Here is a 23,765-nt window from a genome sequence, read left to right as displayed (position 1 = left end):
AAAAACCGCGACCCAAAAGCAGCTGAAACAACGAACGGCAAAGGCAGGCCTCGGGAAAGATGATGGTGACGACGTTGGACGGTGTGAAAAGTTAATCATTTTGGCTCGCCCTTGCCGCCCGCTCGCCCCCCTGTCTTCAGATACTCCGGGGTAGGAGTGACGGGGAGTGCACATATGCATGATGTCCATATGTTGAGCTGCCGGGGCCAATTGGTGCCGGTTTTCCCGATTGCTCGTCGCGTCCCCGTCACCGAAATAGAAAATGTCAATTAGTTCCAAAAACGCTCCCGAACCGGAGCGGGGTCAAGTAACAAATGAACGAAACAATCTTCTTTCCTTTTCCGATTTTATCTTACTTCCCGAATGTTTTTCCACCCGTTGGAAGTGCTGTCTTTTGTATGGAAATGGAAGCGTGGCAGGGGGGAAAACAAGTTACAACACTACGGCAACAAATCACATCTCCGTAGTGTGGTTCGATTCGATTTTTAATGAAATGCGACAAATGACGCGTAGAATTGGAATCGTTAGGTCGTACGCGGCTGACCGGTACGTCACAATAAAACAGTGAAGAAAATCACGATGCAGATGCTTCGGATATGAAAAACGCAAAGGCATGGGAAAAGTGGAAAACATAGTGTGAACGCAAGGTGTTACAGGCACAAATAAATCGCCAGACGGACTCACAAATCTGTTGAACTCCGCAATCCATGTAACGAAATTGGTCACTGGAAAAGAAAAACAACCGAGGGAAGCAACGGCGACCGGGACATGAGAAAACATGCCACCGGTAGGAACACCGATTTGCGTGTGTGTTTGTTTGGCTTCATTTTTTCAATCAACCAGAAGAACGGCGGATTTCAGTAAACAAAAAACGGACCAGCACAGCGACGTGCCGCCAATTTTTGTTACGGCTTGCGTGCGTGGTCCTACACATCCGGCCGAGTGTGTCATTTCCTGTGGGAATTATCCTCCCCATTTCGGGAGGTGAGGGATACGATACACTTTATTTATCATCGCCGGCCCAGTAGAGAGTGAAAGGATTTTTTCCAAAACAAAAAAAACTGGCAAAAAACTGTCCGTAGGGAAATTTAATTGATTGATTTTTATTTTTCCATGTTGTGTGGATCTCTTGCATCCATTTGTATTTTGCAAAGCGACCACTAGTAGTTTATCGGTTGTAAATATTTGCCTTTTGTTTTTCAAACGATGTTTCATTAAACTCCACTTAAATCTTTATAAACAACTTAAATGTTTACTTTATATGATTGAAATGAATTATGGGAATGAAAAATACAAATATGTTTGGTTCGATAAAGTCTAAGTTCATTTGTATCCTAATCGAGTCACACGCGGTCAGAACAACCTGATCTCATGAGTATTCACAGAAGCAAACGCAAGTGCTCAATGTAAATAAGAACGAGCCGATTTAACTAAACTATTCCCGAAATTTTCCAAATTGCGCACACATCGCGCCGACTTAGCTCGTCGTGCCGTGGCTTATGGGCATTTTGCGAGCTGCAGTTGTGGCGCTTGCATGACCTTGTTTTTACTTCCCGCCGGCCACCGACGTCGATGCACTTACGGCATTCCTCGGAAAACCCGTGCGCTGAATTATTCATCAACCCGGTGGGTCGTTTTCGGGCCGGATTTGTGTACGCGTTCGTCCGGAACCATGCGGGACGCCTCGTACGAAAGACGGTCGGAAAAATTCGCCACGATCTGGCGTAGGTAGAGTGGCGCCGGCACATTCCCACCCGACGTTCCTGCTGGAGATTAGTGGGCTGTAAAATCGTTCACAAAACGCCAACACCAACCGATGGGATCACGGGGTGTTGCCGAAGGAAATCCTTAAAATAACTCCCCATCAGTTGCTATTTCGGCGCGTGACCCGTGCAAAACAAAGTGGTCCACAATTGGCCACGAAGTTGGCTAGAAGATTTTATATTTTTACGGTGAATCGAACTTTTCGAGATCGAACAAGCATTACAAAAACTCACTTCCCAACACAGTGCCAATCTCTACGCTGACTATAACACCATATGAAGTAAGAAAAGTGAAGTACCTGGCCCTCTTTGTCATAGAAGCCCTGTTGATCATGTAAGAGCACCCTAAATGACAAGTTATTCTTAAGCATTTCTCTAAATCTAAGAAGATAACCAACTACCAGATAATGATTCAAGCTATAGAGTTTGAATTAAATTATTTTTGAATTACTAAAACCAAAACAAGAAATCAGTAGAACCTGGTTTATTAAGAGACGTCATGTATATACTACACAACAGAGGAATACTGCTTTATTGTAAGCAGATTAAAAAAGTTATGTAAAAAAATAATAGATTTTACATGTATAACTTTAAACAAATTTAGTCAGTTTAAATTTTTGTCGAAGATTTAGTTTAAAATAGGATTGATTTCGTTTAACATAAAAAGTTTCCCTCTTAGCTCTCTTGGTATTCAAATGAATATACATATTGTATAACAATATAATTGAATAATTGTTTTACTTAAATGTTTTAACAACTTAAAATAATCCCAACTACTTTGTAAAACAGTTTATAAATGGTCCTTTACAATATTATACCAATAACTGTAAAGAGAATCCCATTTCGAAGCAATTGTTATACCATGTTCCACCCACACTCTTACCTCTGCGCTGTGCGTTTCCTGCGACCACCAGCAGCAACACCACCCAAAGGGCGGCTTTCCAATGCATCGAATGCATTTTTCACGCACGAAAGCGCCTCACCGCGCCGCTAAATGTATGTTTTGAGCAATTTGTTTAATATCGGTGATCGCAGAACAATAACAGGAGCTCGATCTTCTTCGGGCGCACCAAACGGTACGCGAGAGGCTGCAGTTGCAGCGTCCCCGCTGGCCACACTTTCTCACTCACTTGCAACAGAAAGACATTCAGTATTTTCCAGCACTTCCTCGGACCGCACACGCTACAAGCACACGATAGAGAACTCCTTAAACTCTTACGAATTCTATAAATAAACGCTTGCACCACACTGTTACGGTTGACCACCAAACGTCAATAGGGAAGGGGAGGCGGGATTTTGCAGCCCGAACGGACAATGACTGACGAGCCACTGTTTGACTCAACTGGCTGCTAATAGATCCCTCTGGCCTCCGCCCCATCGGGAAACTTCCGCAAGTTTTTCCTTCGCCTCCTTGCGTTTGCTGGTGTTGCTCGGTGCCGATGCTGGTGCCGGTCAATTAATATTAATAGTTTTCATTATTCATACAGTTTTTAAGCTGACCAACGCGTTCACCCCCAACAACCACCACTCCCGGGTGCGAGCCAACCCATGGTAAGACGTGCCGACATGTTTCCTTGGTAGCAGGAAATGCGAACGGGAAACGTCGGGCGAAGGGGTTTCCGAGGTGGGCTACGGATTCGTTAAGGTTCCGCTCCTAATCCCGCCCACCACCGCATTATCTACCCATGGCATGTAAATCCTCCGCTGTAGAATTGCTAGCCTCCGGTGGATGAAAACGATGGGAGTCGAAAAGAAAACCTCTCTCTAAACTCTAAAAGGGCACCCGGGACATGGTACTTCCTACCGGCGTGCGGACATCCGTCATCCGTCGTCAACATTGCCGGAGTAATCTTCATCGGGAGAAGCGCCCGACTAATCTGTATTAATTTATCAACCACCGGCAGCGGGGTGGCGGTTCGCCTGAACAGGCTTTCCTATTCATCCTGCGAAGGTTAACGGACAAAGTAAAAACGGGCCCTTTTTTCGCGCAATGTTCCGATAGTGTTCCCATCCCTAGTTCTTCCCTAGCTTCCAATGGCGAGATCTCAAGTTTACATCGACAAACGGTTGGATATGTAGCCCTGATGCGTTAAGCGAATGCCCTCGCACTTGCCTTCGATGCACATCAATGTCTTGGAAGCGTAGGAAGCTGCCGATGGCCACCGGCGTCGATGGAGTCGAATGCATTCCAATTACTGGCGTCGGCGCCAGGAAGCTGCGCGATGCGTGCTTTGTACGACGAATTGCATCCGCTCGAGCAGAGGCACAATTGAACGCACTCTCTGCGTTTCCATCGTGAAACACTTCCCGGTGACGCCCTGAGCCACAAACGAACGTTTAAGTGCATCGCGGAAGTGTGCTTCTAATGAAAGTATGAACTTCACTCGCAAATGTTCGATTTGCCAGACAAGCACATGCCGATGGATCACAGACAAAAAAGGAAACAGAATATCGATCAGTCATTCTTTTGCCTCTCCTTTTGCCGCGTGCTGGAGTACGGCCGTCCTACTAACGGTCTTTTAAATTTAGCTACATCTTTTCCCGCTTCTCGGCATCCAAATCTCGGCTCACTCGCGCCCGTCCCGTCGGGTACGATAAGAAGTTCAACCCACTTTCACCGGGGGCGCTTCTTTTGTCGGGGGCGCTTTCGAGTCAATTAATGTCCGTGCGACCATTAACTTTATAATGTCATTATTACGCGCGGATCCTGCCTCCATGGCGTTACGACGGAACGCAACGGACGCATAAGAATCGCGTAGCTGAACGCGCTATTTGGGTTTGCTATCATGCGTCGTCGCTGCTTCCGTTATGCTCGCTGTTATCCTTTTACCCGATAAAAGATGTTGAAGATGTTTTAAAGCGAACTGGTTGCATAATGAAATGTTTTTTGTGCTTCGACGTGTTAAAAGTCGCTCAAGCTGACCTGAATTGCCACTACAATAGCAAGAAATGGCTTTTGATTGTCGTTTTCTGCATCAATAAATCAATGAGCTGGAGTCAGTGTCGAAATTAATGACAAATGAAATAAAATGTTCAAATGATGATCGTGATGACACCATCCAGTTTTTGTTCGGTGTCAAATTACAAAAGTGTCAATATGTTTTTGGGTTACATCAGAAAATAGATTCTGTCAACCATACCATGCAATCAATTAGCTTTTGATTATTGATATAATTCCTCATCTTGCCAATGACACGAGAAAGATTGTGATAAAAATAATTTTGCCTTTAAAAATAAATGACAATTGAATATGAAATGTTGTGACGGTACATTGCTTTTTAAATTTAAAATTAGTTTATACAGCATTTTACTAAGAATAATTAAATTTGATTATTTTCATTCTGTGCAGGTGCAATGGTTGATAAAAATCTTCCTTCGGCTATTGCAACATCAAGGTCAGTCTCGCCATATGTATCAAACTGATTACGGCTGAATTCTTCCGTTTGGCAAAAGCAAGAAGAAAAATCGTCTGAACTCAAAATGGGACCACAAAAAGTGCACACTGATAACTCCTATGGATGTGCTATAAATATTACACCCGCCGAAGCCTACATTCGAACAACTGCGGTGCCGAGATCTTCAAGGTTAGTATTAATTAATCTGTGCTATATTTCGTGTTTTGCGTTGCGTTTACATTCACCACCGGCAATCGCGGGCAGCTCCAGAATGGCGGCCGGAAGATGTGTAGCCACCGACTCACTATCAGCTGACCGATTAATTCGGCTCCGTTGACGGATGTATTGATTTTAATGAAGCGTCGAGTCGGCGATTTAACATAACCTCGGCGTTTTTTTTTCTCGCTTCAAACGTCCCTGCTCCACTGTCACCCCGGGAGGGTGGGAAGAGTGTTCCGGCGACGCAGTGTGGCGGGCTGTCGATGTGGCGTGAACATAATAATAATAATAATAATATAGAATCGAAACCAGCCGCAACAGTTCGTGATAGTCGGCAAAAGGTCAGTCCGCGCCTGACACTGGAGCCCGCCCAACGTAAGTCTACGCCTTCATTGAGTTTCCCTTCTTCGAGCTGATATAGTGGCACCTTTTTTTTTTGTCCTCGCCGCTATTCGCTTCTTAGCGCCCTGAATCCTCTTCGCCCATAGATGGACCAGTTCGCTTCTTATCGGGAGACGGTTTGTTGGAAAAAATATATTTTTCTTTATTTTTACGACCATGTTCTAAGTAACAATCAACGCTGGGCGTAGGTTATCGGGACAAGGCGAGATTAGTAGTGTTTTCTATTTACTTTTAAACTACACTAAGCTAAAGATGATTTACTCCATTGTCACCATCGCTTATGAGGCGAAACAAAAGAAGTTAACTTTTAAATGAGGAGATCCTTAAAGACTTATATGAGATACTTAAAAAGTTCAAAGTGTATACAAACGTATAAAAGCGTAACACTTTCATACATTAAGTTTTCCTCACTCACTCAAAGGAAGGAAAAAAAAGGTGGAGATACTTAAATCGTCATTTCTATTAAAAGAACATCATAAACTTCATCAGGCATAATTCACGCGTGTGCTGCATTTCGAATATGTACGGTTTTTTGGTTTCATTTTTCCTAGTTGGATACTCCACTCCGGTGCTTGCCCGCGCAGCAAATGTCGTTCGTAGTAAGTAACCATTAGTGGTACCAGCACGAGAGAAAAAAAGCACAAAAACACAAATTTCATTCCATCCCGCTCCTCACCGTTCCTCACTCCTTCGCCAATCTCGACGGAGATAAAAGCTTTCGGTTTGAGGAAAAAGCATGTTTTCATCGTGTTTTGATTTTACGTTGATGCTTCAACATTTCCCATCGCTTCGTTCTTCCCGTCTGGTCTTTCATTCTAGGAGATGAAAAAAAAAATCTTACGGCACGTCGGTACCAGGGCGAAAGCCAACATTAGAGCCCTCCCCACCACCACATCTTCTTGGCATGTGCTCATCTTTCGCCGTTTTAATCCGGCCCTTGCACATTTCCACACACTCGCCCACCGTAATAGGTAGCGCAAACAAATTGACAGACAATTTAATAAATTTTTTATCCACTTTCGGGGGTTTTCTTCGGCTCGCCCTCGTCGACGGTGGTGGAAGCTTTTGGGAAAATCGTAAGAACGAAACGGTCGCGAAAGATTCTTGCTTTGCCGGATCGGAAGGTTCTTTGGTGTGTCCGCCCGTGGTGTTGGTGAAGTGCACAATCTGCTTGAACTTTGGCGCACGAAAGTAAACGGTAAGGCAACCGAACAAGGGAATGCAAGGCAAACAAAGTGTTTTAAAAGGGGGGGGGGGGGGGGGGGGGGGGGGGGGAAGCAATGCCTTCAGGGTCCGGTTGAGGTGACAGACTTTTTCTTAACCCCTCTATCGTGATTCTTACAGACATTTTTTTCACCCCTCAAACTCTTCCCACTGCTAATGTTGGAGCATGGAAAAACAACAAGTTCAACGCTTCGTCACGACAGGAAACCATCAACGCCTTCGCGCGGGACTAACGTGCGAATGCGCCGATAGCGCACGATACTGTCGACGATGCAAGCCTGGGGCGGACGGCAAACAGTCGCCACATGATAGTGCTGCATCACGCCAAAGTCGAAACTGCAGTGAATCGCGGATTGGGAACGGTTTAGCGCAGCTTAAATTAGCGACCAAACGATCACCAGCACTAAATGTGATGTTAACAGCACGTTTCCAGCTAGCGACAAGTTCGAACCGTGGACTTTGACATGTGTATTTGTTTGCCTCTGTTATGGCCTTGCTAATTTGCGAATGCTTGGAATGTTTTAGGCACAGCAACAGTTATTTCCATCACTTGACGGTCGAGTGGAAGTAATCTTTTTTGAAAATCTATTTTCACTTGCCACATTTTCAATGTTGTAGACTGGTGTTATAATTCAAGTTCCACTTTCAATGATTTAGACGGCATGTTTTGTACGTTGTATATTTCATTTTAACTGTCTCTGCTGTAAATCTTCATCCCGTCCAATGATTGGACCTAAGCACGCCACACAAAATTCTTCTGACGTGCGCGTGTGAGATTGATTTCCACGAAAATTACGCAAATACGCGAGCGATCTATCAGCAAAGCTTCGATAGCCAATGGAAAGGTCAGCTGAAGCCATCGAGTTTCATCGATCATCTTCCTCCATTTGGCGCTTGGTACCGCACATTCAGCAACCTCAAAAATGTGCTGGCGATAACGGAGGGCGTCAAAGGGCAGAGACGAAAGATAGTTGCTTCTAAACCAGCCATTGCGCACACTTTGCCACACAGGGTTTCTAGGCACGACAGGCCACTCCGTACGGCGCAAGGGCAGCTCGTTGAAATGTGTTTCCTTTTGTCAACTGGTCCGTTTTTTTCCTTCTCTCGCATTTGCGCTGCGATCTGCAAGAACTCGTCAAGAAACGATATTCCACTCCCGGAAACGCGTAGCTTGCGGTGCAAAATGGAGGTGCAACGCCCACGAAGAGGTTGTCCTTCAAAACGGTGCACCAACAGCAACGACATAAATCACTTCGCTTCCCTTTAATTCACTTTCGTTCACGAAGGATGACGCGGCGAAGCAGTGATTACTTTTACTATTCCTTCTCCCACCGGAGCTGTTTCATATTATTTTAACATTTTAAATGGTTGTCCATCGTCCATCGGTTTGTTTTTTAGTTGATTCTCCTTTAACGACACCACTTGCACATTCTTTCGTCCGTCGGTGTGAGGTGTGGAATTGCCATTTCGCTGGCTCAACACGATGAAGTTCGACGAACGGCGTCCCACCGGGCGGAAAACGATCGAGCGAAACCGTCGGCCAGCGGCAACTCGATCGCGACTCGCAAAATTCCGGCGCGAGCAGACGCCGTCTGAATTTCCGGGGAAAAATAGCGATCCGGTCGGGTATGTCACTCGAGATCCGCAGGTAGCACACCTTCTCCGACTGTTTTTCCCCCGTGTGAGACGGTACGATCCAGTCCAGACGCTGGGAAAGTTGTTGCATTCAAGAGCAAATCCACGGAGATAAAAAGCTACCCAGGCTATCGTCTGACAGGGCGATGAGCTAATCTCTCCAAATAAACAGCGGCACCGAAGCGAATGTCAGTGGCACATTCTTTGCCATCGTTAAACATGCATCCCGTGCGGCCCAAGATCGCGACAGAACACCGCAAACAGTTGACTGGCACCAGCAAACAGCAGCAGCAACAGCAGAGAGAACACAAGGGCACAGTTGAACGTCTGAGTTGAATAATTTGAAATGAGTAATAATCACCACAAAACTGAAACTAAAACAAAAAAACAAACACCAAAACGGATGGGGTGTTCACACTCCACACACTGCCACTGGTCACGATCCGCGAACACTGCGAAGCACCGTCTTGGGAGGAGTCCGTGTTTGCGTCCGCACCGCAGCGTATCCCGGCGCTTACTAACTGGCGACTAACGGGACGCGAGCGTTTTTCCGTCGAGATTGTCGTCCGCGTTCTAGTAGCTGCTCGAATCTCGAGCACTTCAACCCCCCGGTGGCTCTCACAGTGAGATCCAGCCGGCGCTTCATCGTCATGTGGCGCCATAGGGGGACGATTGAGTGCCGGTTGGTCCTGGACGGTGGGAAATTCAATATACGACCACCGTGGAAATGAGCAACCATCTGTTTTACCATGAATTGCGATGATGCTGGAGGTTCGCGGCTCAACAACACAGCTGTTTTCTCGGAAGGAAAATGAACTTGCAGGTGTTGAGCAACTATGAGAAGCCTCTTCTCAAAGAATAGGCATTTAAAAATAGGCAGCCTTTTCCAGGGTTGTTCCAGATAACTTGCTGGAGTTTGTTGTTCGCAAGTGCATGTTTCAATTCAAAAAAGAAAAAACTATTCAAACCGGCGTCACACACAGTTCGGTTTGAAGCCAGCGCAGATTCCCTCCCGGTTTCTTCGAAGTGAGATAAGAAAATCAGCCACCCAGCCAGTTGGCTCTAGTTGAACGGTTGATTTTTGTTTACATTCCTACGCCATGGCCCGCATCGCCGAACGCGTCCCGTAGACATTCATTCTACTGTAGTCGTTACAAAAAGAACAAGACTGAACCTTCAACTTTAAAGCAGAAAAGAAACGGGCCGAAGCGAATAAGTGTCAATAAAACAACATTATGCAAAATACATTTCGGCGGCGGATAAGATAACTAAACCGCAACATACTAACAATCGAACATTCAAGCGCACACAAGGGAATGCTCGTCCAGGGAATGTCAAGTGCCGCAATCAGACCCCGTTGCATTCGGTTTTTGCATTCCTGCAACGGGGGTAAAATCAAATACCAACTGAAGAGGAGCAAAAAAAGAATGACGAGAAGATAATCATAGGAGTGAAAAAGAACCGAAAAAAAACGCACATCTATCGTCGGATGAGTGCAGCATTAATCATACAGCATGCGAAGGCAGCTCCGGAGGCAGCTGATCGAACAGATAAATAAATCCAACGGTATGCTTACCGAGCCCCTACCGCAGGCCGGGCATACTAATTTCGTCCCCCCGTGTCTTAATTTATGCCAATACCATAAATTAACTTTTCGATATTTCAATTTCCCTTGCACCCGGTTGTGCATCGTCCGCATTATTATCCTTCGGCCCGGGCATCGGAGCGCCATCACAGGAGCGGACGCTTACGTACTCGCAACTCAAGTACTTCCAGTGTCCAGGGTCCAACCATCTGGCGCACAGTTGTTTACGATCGCTGTGCGCGGGTTGGCGGTATATTAAAATAGCTCTCCCAGAATGATCTCAACGATGGCCGCTCGATCGATGGCAGGCCGACAAGTGCAGTGCGATGTACCGACTGATCCCGGCCCGCAGTCGATGAATAATGGAACCGCTGTAAAAGGTCCCTCCGCTCCATAGACACACAGACACGCACGCACGACACTTATTCCGTCCACAAGATGATCTGAAAGCCGCCGACGTCGGATCGTGAATAAAATATGCGTGATCTATCGCCTCGAACTTCGGTGCATTCCAGCGATTGCGTTCCGGTTTGCTTGATAGGGAAAGGTTAAGTTGAGTAAGTCATAAAAATTCAACCACTCAATAGTGTGTCATCGGCGCCCTACTGGCCCCGGTCCCGAGACCACCATGGTTCCTGTGGCCGAACATATTCTCCAAACAACATCGGAGAGACATGGGAAAAGATGTCAAAGTAAACGGTGGAACGGTAAGAACCTGTAACCACCAGTTTTGTCTATGTGGCATTCTGTTCGCATACTTTGTTCTACCACAGCTGGGGAGTTCTTTTCTCTTCACCGGGTTTGTCCCGATGCTGATGAGGGGTTTTAATGTAATTATCGATTTAATAAGGGTCTTCCTCGACCTTTCGGCACAAGTCCCCCGAACTTCCCGAATGTCTTCAGTACCTAAATGCGCCAAACAGCCATTAAGCGACGGCGAGGAGAAAGGGAGGCATACATTTTTCAACCAAAAACCTCGTGTCGGGGTACGTTTATCAAACCAGGTCAGAGGCCAACCGTGCCCACCTCGCGGGGAGTAATTTAACTCCGAAAATGAGCAAACCCGCGGTTCGAAACACTGTTGTCAACAAATCAGCACGGCAAAAGAGGCAAGTGGCCATCGCGCTCCTTAATGCTTGGAGCACATAAATGTGTCCTCGAGCTTCTGGTGACACGATGTCGCCCAACGGAGGATACGCACGGACCCGCCTAGAGGCTAGAATTGATCAAACCGATTCGTTTTCTTTTCGTTACGTTCTAAGTTTTGCACACCAGCCTTTCGCAGCTGGAAGGTATGTTTGTGTCCCGGGGAGAAGCGGGCGAGGAAACGGGTCGTTGGAAATTTGCACCACTATAAATTATCACGCAAACGGAACGCGGTCCGCACCGTTCCGATCAGACAGCATGTTGAGAATTATTTTAAAAACGCTTAACACCAATTTATGCCCGTGGCCACGTGATTCCTCGGCTTGCTTTTCGCAATCGATGTTAACGAAAGGCTATTTCTCAAACCTTTTTTTCCGCGCGTTCCCGATGCCGGTGGATCGGCACTCCCGACAGCCCTGGCAAGTTCGAATGCGTAAGCTACGGAGTCCATTGCAAAACATGCGGCATCCCCAAGCCACCTTCCGGGAGCGACCGCCCGGAGCGAGGAAGGGCGGCCACAGAATAGGGCAAGACGCTGCGCCAAATCGAACCCAATTGAGCCCAATCAAACGTGTCTAATGTGTCGGCACGGGTCGAGGCATTTAAGCGTGCGTCGTGATAACATAATGTGTACCGCGTGCGTCCGCCAAGTCACGGCAACGCGCCATATCAATCAGACGCACCCAGCAGCACCCGAGGTTCGCGACCGGTTGGCTAGCCGTACCTTCACTCGAACCCGGGGTCTACGAGGCGTCTCGTTCGAAACAGAAGGGACATTCCGGAACGATAGGGTAAGCAGTTTAAAAATAATATACCGCCCAGTGAACGATCCCACCAATTCCACGATCGTCGAATCGTGTGGTTCCATGTAAATAGAATGCGGCATATGGCGGGCATACTAGCAACAGCGTACGAAGGCAGCAACATATACGCCCGCAATGTCAATGGACCCACGGCAAGACAAGAGGCACTTTCAGAGTGGGAGGAATTAAAATAGAAGTTTATCTCTCTGAAAGTGCAAACCATGCAAAACACCACGATTTTGTAACTATGTTGTGGAATAACAGATAACAACATTAGACGTGAAACGTTAATTAAATGAACAACATCTTATAACCAAGAAGATTGCAAAAATAAAACTAAGATTTTATCCCTTCACAGCACTTTACTCAAATAGAATGATTAAAGCACGGAATAGAAGTTCTATTTTTTCTTGATTGCGAGCATGGCCGAAGCAATGTAGATGCTGCCAATCGTTGGAGCTTCGTCAGCAACAAGCTCGGCTTCAACTGTTGCAAACTGCAAACCGACACCGTGCATCTCTCCATGCTTCAGTCATCCATTCATCTTAATCCTAGGAATTGATGCATAGACGCCACCCGGAATGGTGTGGTGTTGCAATTCGGCTTAGCCCGTTGAAAGAAACATTTAATAATTTCTAGTGGAATGTTGTCTACGAAGCACGTGTAGAACATAAACATGTGCGCTCTAGCGATGGCGCAAGCAGCTGTAAAATGAATTCAGAGAATTACAATGAAACAAACTTTTATTCAGGCGTGTATGGGTAGTATTTTTTGAGAGGATAAAACTCAGTGTTACTAGGCACAATGAAGGAATCGTAAAGAACCCTATCGTTGAGTTCAATCTTAAGTATTCATTTTCATATCGATTCAAAACTGCTCTTTCATGACAATTGCGTGCCAATTTGAAAATGAGAAATATTGTGCCCACAATTTAATGTGAAAACTTTTTTCCGTTTGCCAATTTTTCCTAATGGTAGCCATCCACCGGACCCCTTTCCCATCTCTTGCGGCGTTTCGTTTAATGTCGCTTTTTGTTTGTTTTGGATTGTGCCAAAAGTCAGTAATATAGTTTTCGCCAATAAGTTTGGCGCACCGCCGCCGTAGTCGCTTAAGACCGCTCAAGAATTGCTGGCAAAAACTTTCTGTGGACCCTGCAGGAGGAGGAAGAACCAGCAAGCACTTCGTTCTCCTGACGTAAAGCGCCCAAAATTCTGCCGATTGCCGAAGTTTGTGTGCGGCTCACCATAAACATGGGAAGTCACGCAACTGGGCTGAAATCGCCGGATAAAAGAACCGGATAACCGGTACAACAAACCAAACTGTGCTCCCGGGCTATCTGCATGTATCTCAACAGGCAACGAGTTTTTAAAAGCGGCCGATTGCCACCGTTGCTCACCAATTTGCCGAACCAACTCGGCTGACAAACTTGCCAAACGGATTCCACGCGAGCGAGTGAGTTTATGTTTTTGGCCGACCTGTCGTGATGGAAGCAGATTGGCTTTTCCTTGACCCCGGAGGTGGTTAAGGGGCAGGGTGTGCAGATTTTCCATCCACGATATGATCCATTTGTTTTCCACACCGGGTAATCTACTTGGTACTCGCTCAGTTTTACGCTGTTTTATCGTTGACATATTTACAGGCACGCTTGGGACGTAGATTATTAGCCTACCGTTTTCTTCGATTCAATTAATTTATATGTTGCTCAATTATAATCTAAAGTTATCCATCAGTTCCATTGTCCATGGAAAGGCCATTCATTTTTAATTGGATTAAAATATATAAACGTATCGTAGGATTCAAGAACAACGAATTCAAAACTACGTTCATGATGCGAATGAAGGCCTATAAGTAGTAAGTTTTCCTCAAGAGAAAATTACCATTCCATCTTGACCAAGGTCAGTTTGCCGAGATATTTCCCGACGTAAGTTTCCCGTAGCCCAGCCGTCGGATGAAATGTGAAACGGGCACGGTGGATAAAAATTAATCAACAATCTGCACTGATAGTGATGCATAACTTTTGGCCACGAGTTCATACTAGGGGTTTCCATCGCAACGATGGAACTGGAAGAGAGCTTCTAGCATTTTATGTTTGATCAGACTTAGCTCTTTAATCAATGGTGTTTGTATTGTACGCATGATTTGAAAGTAAAAGCATTTAACAGCTCTGGCAAATGTTTGGAAATATTGGCTCAATGAAAATCAATCAATATTTCATTCAACAACGCGAGAGAATCGAAAGAAACCTTACTGAAACCATTTGTGAGTTAGAATACTAAACAAGAGCTTTTCATTGTTGAAACTGAGCGAAGAACATTTACGTCCTAAAGCAATTTTCATTTCGCAAACACACCATATTGAAGAGGGTTTTAAATGACAACATCAAACAAAAAGAAGCGGAAGGAAATAAAACAATTGAGAATAGGATGAAGTGAGGGACTAATAATTAGGTTTATGTTTTTCATCACTCCTGGGAGGGGAAGTCAAAAGTATGAACCTAGATAAACAGAAAGTCACACGAGAAACAGCAATGCTTATCCCAGTTTCGCACCTTCCGAGGTTTAAGTGAACATTCGTGAGAGGTGGAATTATGAACTTGGCTCCGTGACCGTACTTTGGTATATTTGATTAGATATGGGAGGGTTTAAAGGTCAAATTTTAAATGTTTTTGGAAGAAAACATAGTTAAACTGTACTGCAATAAAGGTGGTTCTTTACTCAATAGGAAAATATACCGACGCTCTAGATAAAATGTTCAGCATCCGGAGTACAAGAATAAAGAAGTGGTTGGTTAAAGAGATGGATAGTCGTAATCAGTTTTGAACATCATTGCCTTTTAAAGAAAGCGATAGAGATTGATCAATATAACCCTTGAAGAAGCCGCAAGTACTTCCCAGCTAGGGCCGGAGAAATGTCCAATGTTGTCCCATTGACAGAATGACTCTTATGGTGTTATCGATTCCCAAGAACAAACATCGGTTATGAAATGTTCCGCGTATCCATCTTCTAAAACGTAACCGGTCGTGATTGTCATTCTGCTGCCTTTTGCATCTCGTTGGCGCTTTAAGCAACGGCTTTTATCAGGAATATCATCGCCACGGTTCAACTTTCTTCAATGACGCACAACATCCGTTCCGGCCCGGACGTAAGACGCGAGCTATTTTGTACAAGCGGCGATTGAATGCTTCGATACGCCGGTAGCACTTTTTCGCAGTACGATTCTAATTTCCCACTATCCCCAACCGGCTTTTCTCGGGCTCAGCTGGGCAATGACTTAAAATAGTTTCACTTTCATGCCTTTCCCTCCGCAAGCGGGTGAGCTTGAAGTGGCTCGCACTCCTGGCTCCTTTGGCGATTAAGCCGACTGGCAAAGAAGGGCACCGACCGTTGAAGCATCGGCATCGCTACTCGTAATTACATTCGACCAATTAACGTTATGCATATTGCACTTTGCATTTGCATACAGCCGCTGGTACGATGAGCGTTAGAATCTGTACATCCCGGAAAATGGAATCGTCGTTGGAGGAAGAAATTGGGTGAATGGGGGAAAAAATACCGCCACGATCGTATCACACACCCGGGAAATCCATTTGAAGCCATCTGTCTTGGTTGAGGTGGTCATGTATGCCTGTATGTTTGTCAATGCCGCATGTTTGATCTATGAATCTTTCGACTATGCTTGGACGGTTTTTTTTCTCTCGTGTAGAGTTTTTCCTTTTTCGCACGACGCGCATTTTGCACTTTGCCCCCTCCAACCGCATTTTTCCTCAGCTCAATTTCAGTTTTAACTTTTTTTTCACCCACTTCTGGCTCACCTTGGCAGACCTTACTCAAAGCCTAAACGAGATATCTCCCGGGAGCTTCAGGGAAAAAGAGTCGAACGAGCGTAACATTCTCCCCTCGTGCAGAACATATTTCAAACCAACGTCGACACCATCCTGCACCTACCTTGCGCCTCAAAACTGTCCAAATTTCGCCCGTCGATGGATTTACGGCACGAGCTCAAACACCGATGTCATCATACACCTTTCCGAGTATGACGTGGGCTCGCGTCCGAGAGGCACTTCAAGAAGAATTTTAAATTGACACCCTTTTCCCAGCTCGTGTGATATCCGCGTAGCTCTACATTTTTCTTCTATTTTATGCCACCCACACAAACACTATCTAGCAAAGGAAATGCTTAAAATATGTTTAAAACAAAATTGAAAAAAAAAACACTATCACCAACCATGATGGGTTCAGGATCGAATTGCAGCAAACGATCAACCGGTTGGTCACGTGATGGTAGTATTTTTGATGGACAATTTTCATGTGGAAAAAATCCAACACCAACTCACTCAACTCTCGTGAGTGCAGGACGTTTCGAAGCAGACATGTTGTTACTTCACGTCTAACCAAGCAGGTCCCGCGAAGGAAGACCTCCTAGCTTGGTTAGGGTGAGCAACTGAGAGAAAGTGAAATTAATTGCTGCCGGCTAATGGCTGAAGTCCCTGGATCCCTATTACCTTCCAAGCTAGTTGCCTCTGCGTATAGAGGAGGCCTATGCTTCGAAAGGGGGGACTGGGCGCTTCAAGCTTTTCGGATATGGCAGTGAGTGTAGCGGTCAAAAATAAACTACGAAGTGAATCGTCTGAGTTTCAACTTAACACTGGTTTATTCTAAAATTTCTTACCATTATATACCCAAAATCGCATTTGTTTACGATTTTAAAAGTAGAGCAACGAGCCGGCCGGCCGTTGACGGAGGGCTGCTGACGAAGCAACGCGCGTCGGCCGGACACTTGGCGCACCGTAGGGTGTATCGATTATTGATAAGTAGGGCAGTAAGCCGGCCTGCCAACGATCGAGGGCTGCCGACGCAGCAACGCGCGCTGGCCGAACACTTGGTGCGCCGTGGGTTGTATTGACGCAGCAATACGCGCCAACGGGTCGCCCGGAACGGCATTTAACTCGCTGATGCAGCACGGTGCAGCACGGCGGCAGCCATCGAAATTAACTTCTATTTGCGAAATCGAATTTAACTTGTTTGGGCATTTGGTTTCCGGTACGTCGCGTCCCTCTCGGAAAGGTTCTTTATTTGGATCAACGATCGTACCGGTTACCGAAATGTTACAGTTATCCAAAGGTGGGCTTATTTCTTAACTAAGCCTTAACTAACTTAAACACCTCGTTGGTGCAGCAACATTCTCCCCCTCGTAATTCAACTCGGTGAATTACCTCTATATTTTGGCCCGAATCGAGGTTTGTTAAAGAACTCGGTCATTTCTGTTTTTTCTTCTTGTTTTGCTTCCATGGCTTCTAGCTTTTTAATGATACATTTTCCCTGTGCGCACATTATGATCGTCATGATAGCTACAACTAATATTATTATGATTGTACCAATGACGATTTGTACCAATGTGACGTGGAGTACGAAGATGCTTGGGACCTTTGTTTCCGTGTTTTCGATGACCTCTGGTTCTTGAGTTTCTTCATGCTTCTTAAAGTAGGATTTTGTTATTTTCCTAAATGAAATATCGGCCTTTATAGTCTCATTGGCTGATTCAATAACGCAGTTATCTTCCAATTCCACAATTGCCGCGTAGCTGCTAAGTGCTATATCTGTACTATTGCAATGTAATCTGATACTTTTAATGTTGTCTGTGTAGTAAAGCACGGAATTTGCTTCTTTCATGTGAATCAATTTTGTATATGGTGTTTCCAATTTTCTTGTAGTACAGTTCGTTGATTCATTTACTGAGAGTATTTTTCCTGACAAGCAATCTATTCGTTTTTCAATTATTGGATGGTTTACAATGAAATGGGTTTGATTCAGTTCGATTAGGTAAGATGGATAGAAGTGAGCCCAATGATCATTTATGGCTATTTTCGTTTTTTTAATCGTTATGATCGAGTCCCTTACTCTGTCTGGAACGGGATAGGCTTGGAATACCTCGAAGGGAATAGTTTCTACTAATATTGTTGTTACTAAAATAGTCAGAGATTTCTCTCCTTCTTCAATGGAAAATGAGGGATGTGTTCGAACTATGCGGACGGTTTCTGGTAGTTCTTTCTCTATTCGGTCATACAGTATTTCTAGCTCTTCTTTTTGTATAGGACTGGTTCTAAGCAACCTATATTTTTCAGCAATATTATTGATTACTTGATGGGCTAGCAAGGTCAGCTCTACAATGTGTAATTTTATCGAAATATCTTGTTGTTCTGAATTGGCTTGCTTTATGTGTGATAACAACTTATCGCTTTTATCCTTAAACTTTTGTGCTAATTCTTTAGACCTTTCGTTAACCATTGTGACAGTACTTAGTATTCTCTTGTATTTAATTTCTTCTGCGGTTTGCATTTCATCGAGTTCTTTTTCTACGTCACTTCCACCTACCAGTAAATCTTTTAGAAACCCTAGAATACCTCCGACTCTCCTTACACGAGAGGTAAAACGTATCTCCCTTTCCGCGGCTCTACTTTGTATATTTACCATTGTGACGGCCTCCTTCAGCGTGTCGTCCGGTAATTGACTTTTACTGGCGAAATTTGTGTACAACGATCGCAGCTCGAAACGGAGTTGATGCATGTGACCTATATCGTCCCTGGGGACGATGTCCAGCGGTATGCGTCTTTGTAGAATTCCTCGTTGAACTAAGCAGCTGCCTAGATGATTGAAGAAGATTCCGCCTTCGTTCGCCGGTTGAATGTTGACGGCTTCCATGATCCCGACACCGAGTATTAGGAGTGTCAGGAGCAATTTTTGAGCCCAGTTGCATGGCGCAATGTTAATGGCGCGTTTTACTATTTTCTTGGCCGACGGTTCTTCTGGTAGGGGTTGGGCGGTTTCATTGGGTCGCTTAGGCGGTGCCGGGGTGGATATAGAGTGTAGAAGAAGGTGCTCCTTTTGCTCTAAATCCACGACTGCAACCTTGACGACTGGGCGTTTGGGGGTGGTGCTGGCTGTTTTAACTTCCACCGATCGTAGTTGTCCATCCGGGGCGACTTGTGTTTTGACAACTGGCACGTTGCTGGATGGTGCATCAAGACATTTGACGGTCGTCTTAGATTTGTCATGGCTGCTTGGTTGTCTTGTAGCTTTGGCGGGTTCATCCTGCAGTTGATCTGCGCAGTGTAGATTGTTGAGTTGCTCAGCCGAAGAATTTTTTCGCTGAATATTGTGCTTAGTTGTACATACTGAAGCTCTGCTAGATGTTATACTTGATGGGATAGTCTGCGGCGGATGCTGTATACTCTTTATCTGGTTGTCTACTACCAATGATGATTCATGTGGTTGATTCGGCGTAGTTCGATAAGTGAGCAAGAACTTATCCATTGCATCTATCATTTCGGCACTATCCATTTTGAATCTTGAGACTGACGTTTTGACGAAGTTCTCAAATCGTATTACATGATTTTCATAGTCTTTTTGTTTCTTTTTCTTTTCATTAATACGTGGTTCGCTCTTAGTTCGATTCTCTTTGGGACGTTCTGCTGTTGCGTTGCATGCGTTGTCTACCAAAACGTTTCGCTGCTGTTTTCCTTCATGAGGAATTTTAACCTTTTCGGTTCGAATATTGAAGCATTCCTTTGTATGATTTTCATTCAGCTTGTCTTCTTTTTGATTACTCAACGGCTTTTCCTTAGATGAGCTACAATGCATTAGCGGATGATGTCGTCTGTTACAGAATTCTCTGGAACATTCTTTAGATACTTTACAGTGCCGCATACGATGATCGTCGGTCAGGAGACATGAAAGGCACAGGCGATGTCTAATCGCAACATCGTGTCTTTGCTCTGCGGGAAGTTTGCAGAATTCTTCGCACTGTGTGAGCACATGAAGTCCACTGCAGTGTTGGCATGCTTCCTTCTTTCTGAAGTTTTCACATTTTGGTGATGAAAACGTGCTCATAATGTTTTCTTGAGGCATAGCTGTCTTCTCTGACTTTTCACGTTCTAGCTTTTTAAACGTAGGAGGTTTCCTATACTCCGGTTTTGCTTCAATATGAACTCCAACGTATACGTTTGTTGGACTCTGGCCGATGTCGTGGTAGTTTATTGGTACATTTTGCACGGTCGTGAGGTGTATCATACGGTGATGTTTTTCTTGGCACCCGTTGATACCGCATTCTCTGGCAAACCAACATGTGTTTACATCGTGCCCGTTGGATCGAAGGCAGCTCGAGCAGAGTTTCTCCCTTTTTATTACTTCGTACCTTTCTTCTGGCGTCTTGTTTTTGAATTGATCGCAATTCAGAAGATTGTGATTGCCGTTACAGTTTGGACAACCTCGATGCCAGTCGTTTGGAGTGGTGTAGCGTTCTTGTTTTGGACTTGCATTCTTTGATGGCTTCGTAGTGTCATGTAGATGCAATGGTTTTCGGTCGATCGCTTTGGGTAGGCGACGAAGTTCACTCGCGATGTTCGCTAGCCAGGTGCTGAAGTGTTCTAATGTCGGCATCTCTCTTTGTTCTTCCAATTCATCCGTTATTCTAAGCCACTTCAGCTGCTTGTCTTGTGGCAATTTGCTGGCAAGTTCGTTGATGAGTCGGTGGTCGCTAAGGTAGGAAGGTTTGTTCAGCGTTTTTATGTTCGCCACTAAATTCTCCAGTGCGATGCTTAAATCTGGTATCCGGTTTGGATCCGCCTTCCTTTGAACCTCTCTTAAGAGTTCTTGGTAGACTTGCTCTGATCTACCAAAAAGAGTTCTTAAGCGTTCGATTATAATGTCGACATTCTCGGGATCGAAGAAAAGTGCCTTGACGTTCCTCAGGGCGTCGCCTCTCAGGCATCTCTGCAGTCGATTCATATTTTCTAAGTCGTTGAAATTAGCTGCCTCTGTGGTTTCCCTGAAGGCTTTGTCGAATGCAGGCCAATCTCTCGGATTGCCATCGAAGTAGGGTAGGTCGTTAAGCGACATTCGAAGTAAGTGATTTGTGCTGACCTTGTTACCAACGGTCAATGCTGCTACCAGCTCGGCTATGGTGGTAACTTCCGGTTCGGCGGTTTTAGCTTTCTTCTCCTTTCTATCGCCTTTTTCTCCTCCCGATGGTCCTGCTTCATCTTGCGCTTTGGCTCGGTCGGCGCTGCACTTGATGCACATAAATTCTTCTTCTGCTGTTGGCAACTTTGTTAGCTTCGCGCAAGTCAAATGGAACCATCGATCGCACTCGTCACACTGGACCATGTGCGAATCGCTCGGATCGGGTTTGTCGCACAACCGACAATTCCCATTCTTATTGTCCACAAAATACTTGCTCGGTCGTCGTGACATCTTGGTCGCGGTCGACATCTTTACTGAGTGGCTTTGAAAAGGCGTAGTCAAGCTACTGGGTTTTTTCCCGATGCCTAAGCTTCACTCTTTTTATCTCTCTGACGATTCTGATCGACAGAGAGCTTGCTGATATGATTCTTCTTGGTCCTGGTTACCCAAGCAAGAATTCAAACGTTTGAGGAGACTTTTCGTGAATGTCCTCTCTGGAGCCACCAATGTTACTTCACGTCTAACCAAGCAGGTCCCGCGAAGGAAGACCTCCTAGCTTGGTTAGGGTGAGCAACTGAGAGAAAGTGAAATTAATTGCTGCCGGCTAATGGCTGAAGTCCCTGGATCCCTATTACCTTCCAAGCTAGTTGCCTCTGCGTATAGAGGAGGCCTATGCTTCGAAAGGGGGGACTGGGCGCTTCAAGCTTTTCGGATATGGCAGTGAGTGTAGCGGTCAAAAATAAACTACGAAGTGAATCGTCTGAGTTTCAACTTAACACTGGTTTATTCTAAAATTTCTTACCATTATATACCCAAAATCGCATTTGTTTACGATTTTAAAAGTAGAGCAACGAGCCGGCCGGCCGTTGACGGAGGGCTGCTGACGAAGCAACGCGCGTCGGCCGGACACTTGGCGCACCGTAGGGTGTATCGATTATTGATAAGTAGGGCAGTAAGCCGGCCTGCCAACGATCGAGGGCTGCCGACGCAGCAACGCGCGCTGGCCGAACACTTGGTGCGCCGTGGGTTGTATTGACGCAGCAATACGCGCCAACGGGTCGCCCGGAACGGCATTTAACTCGCTGATGCAGCACGGTGCAGCACGGCGGCAGCCATCGAAATTAACTTCTATTTGCGAAATCGAATTTAACTTGTTTGGGCATTTGGTTTCCGGTACGTCGCGTCCCTCTCGGAAAGGTTCTTTATTTGGATCAACGATCGTACCGGTTACCGAAATGTTACAGTTATCCAAAGGTGGGCTTATTTCTTAACTAAGCCTTAACTAACTTAAACACCTCGTTGGTGCAGCAACACATGTGTTACATGTGTTACAAACAAAGTGTAAAATATTCTGAAAAGCAAACTCCACACTTGATTGCACAGAGTGCTCCAAACTAAAACGGAAAAGTAGAAAGTGGAAATGCATCCCGTGTGTAGCTCTAGTTGAATTTGCATCTCGAGTGCCTATTTTGATTAGCTTTGCAGTGCCAAACTCGTTACCAGTAATCCAAATTCGGTGCGAAATCTGATCCGTTACGTTTTTTCTTCTCACGGGAAGTTGGAGACCAGAGAAAGAGAGCTCTTGCCAGGGACTCTTTCACATCCTAACGGCATGAGCGATGGGGTTGAATTTCCTGCGTCCCGTTTAGTTCCATTTTTTGTTATCAATGAACTAGCGAACATATACAATATCCTTCTCTCAGAGTGGAAGAAAGGGATTTGTGGCCCAGCAGGAATTTAATGTCGGGAACGAAAAAGATTCCCACCGAAAACGATGATGGTGGTATAGCCTTTATATTTAGACAATTTCAAATCAAAATATGATGCAAGGATTTTGGGCAACAAAGAAACGATCTTTGCAAATCCTGCTGAAGAACATATAGAAAACCTAACGTTTGGGTTCCTCATTTCAACCTTTTTAAGCGAACGTGTTCGATGCTCAAAGGTCAACGTTATGATGTTCATTTTTCATAGAAAAAAGTAAGAACGAAAAACACATAACATTTATGGGAATGCTCGGAACGCCATGTTGATAACAAAAAAAAAATGATCCACAAAAACCCCACCGAAAGAACCGGATAACTTGCACTCCGTCGACCGGTTGCAGTAAAATGATATAAACCGTTTACTTCATGCTGCTCACCAATCCACACGGTGGAGGACGATTTTGATTTACAACATTCGAGCGCAAATTAATTCAACACCCAAAACGCCAGTGCAATCGTAGTCGTTCGAGCGCAATGCTTTTCGATTTCGAGCCGAATGAAAAACTCGCGCTCTGAAAGGCGTTCCACGTGGTGGAAAAGTGCGGGTGTAAACCGACCTAACCCTCGCGAAGGCCTTGAGTGGAAAAGTCATTCCATTTCCGAGGCAACATTTAACCCTCGGGACGGGAATGTACATTAGTCGCTCGGCGGGCGGTCGACCCGAGTTCGTCTTTAAGGACGTTCCAGACTCCGACCCGACTCTGGAGCGGGTAGGCGAAGACGGATGATCCTTAGGGAAGGGTGTAGTGTGGCCGGGAGAAAGGGAAAGCGGTTCTTGACGATGTAATCGACCGATAGAAACGCACTCACACACACACAGGCGCCCAGGAAAGCCCGCTCGAGAGACTTCGATTCGCGGCGAGTGGTAGG

General features: G+C 45.3%; 1 protein-coding gene across 1 annotated transcript in view; it reads right to left on the bottom strand.

The window, feature by feature from the left end:
• The window catches only part of LOC131260641 (basement membrane-specific heparan sulfate proteoglycan core protein), a 102,744-nt gene that overhangs the window by 40,871 nt on the left and 38,108 nt on the right, over window positions 1–23,765 (bottom strand). The window contains exon 7 of the mRNA XM_058262413.1: window positions 6,667–6,674. Coding sequence (XP_058118396.1) covers window positions 6,667–6,674 — 8 coding nt within the window. The remainder of the gene's footprint in view (window positions 1–6,666; window positions 6,675–23,765) is intronic.

Source organism: Anopheles coustani, chromosome 3 (genome assembly GCF_943734705.1).
Source record: "Anopheles coustani chromosome 3, idAnoCousDA_361_x.2, whole genome shotgun sequence".
NCBI lineage: Eukaryota > Metazoa > Arthropoda > Insecta > Diptera > Culicidae > Anopheles > Anopheles coustani.
The sequence above is the reverse complement of the archived record's forward strand: the minus strand, read 5'-3'. Positions and strand labels throughout refer to the sequence as shown.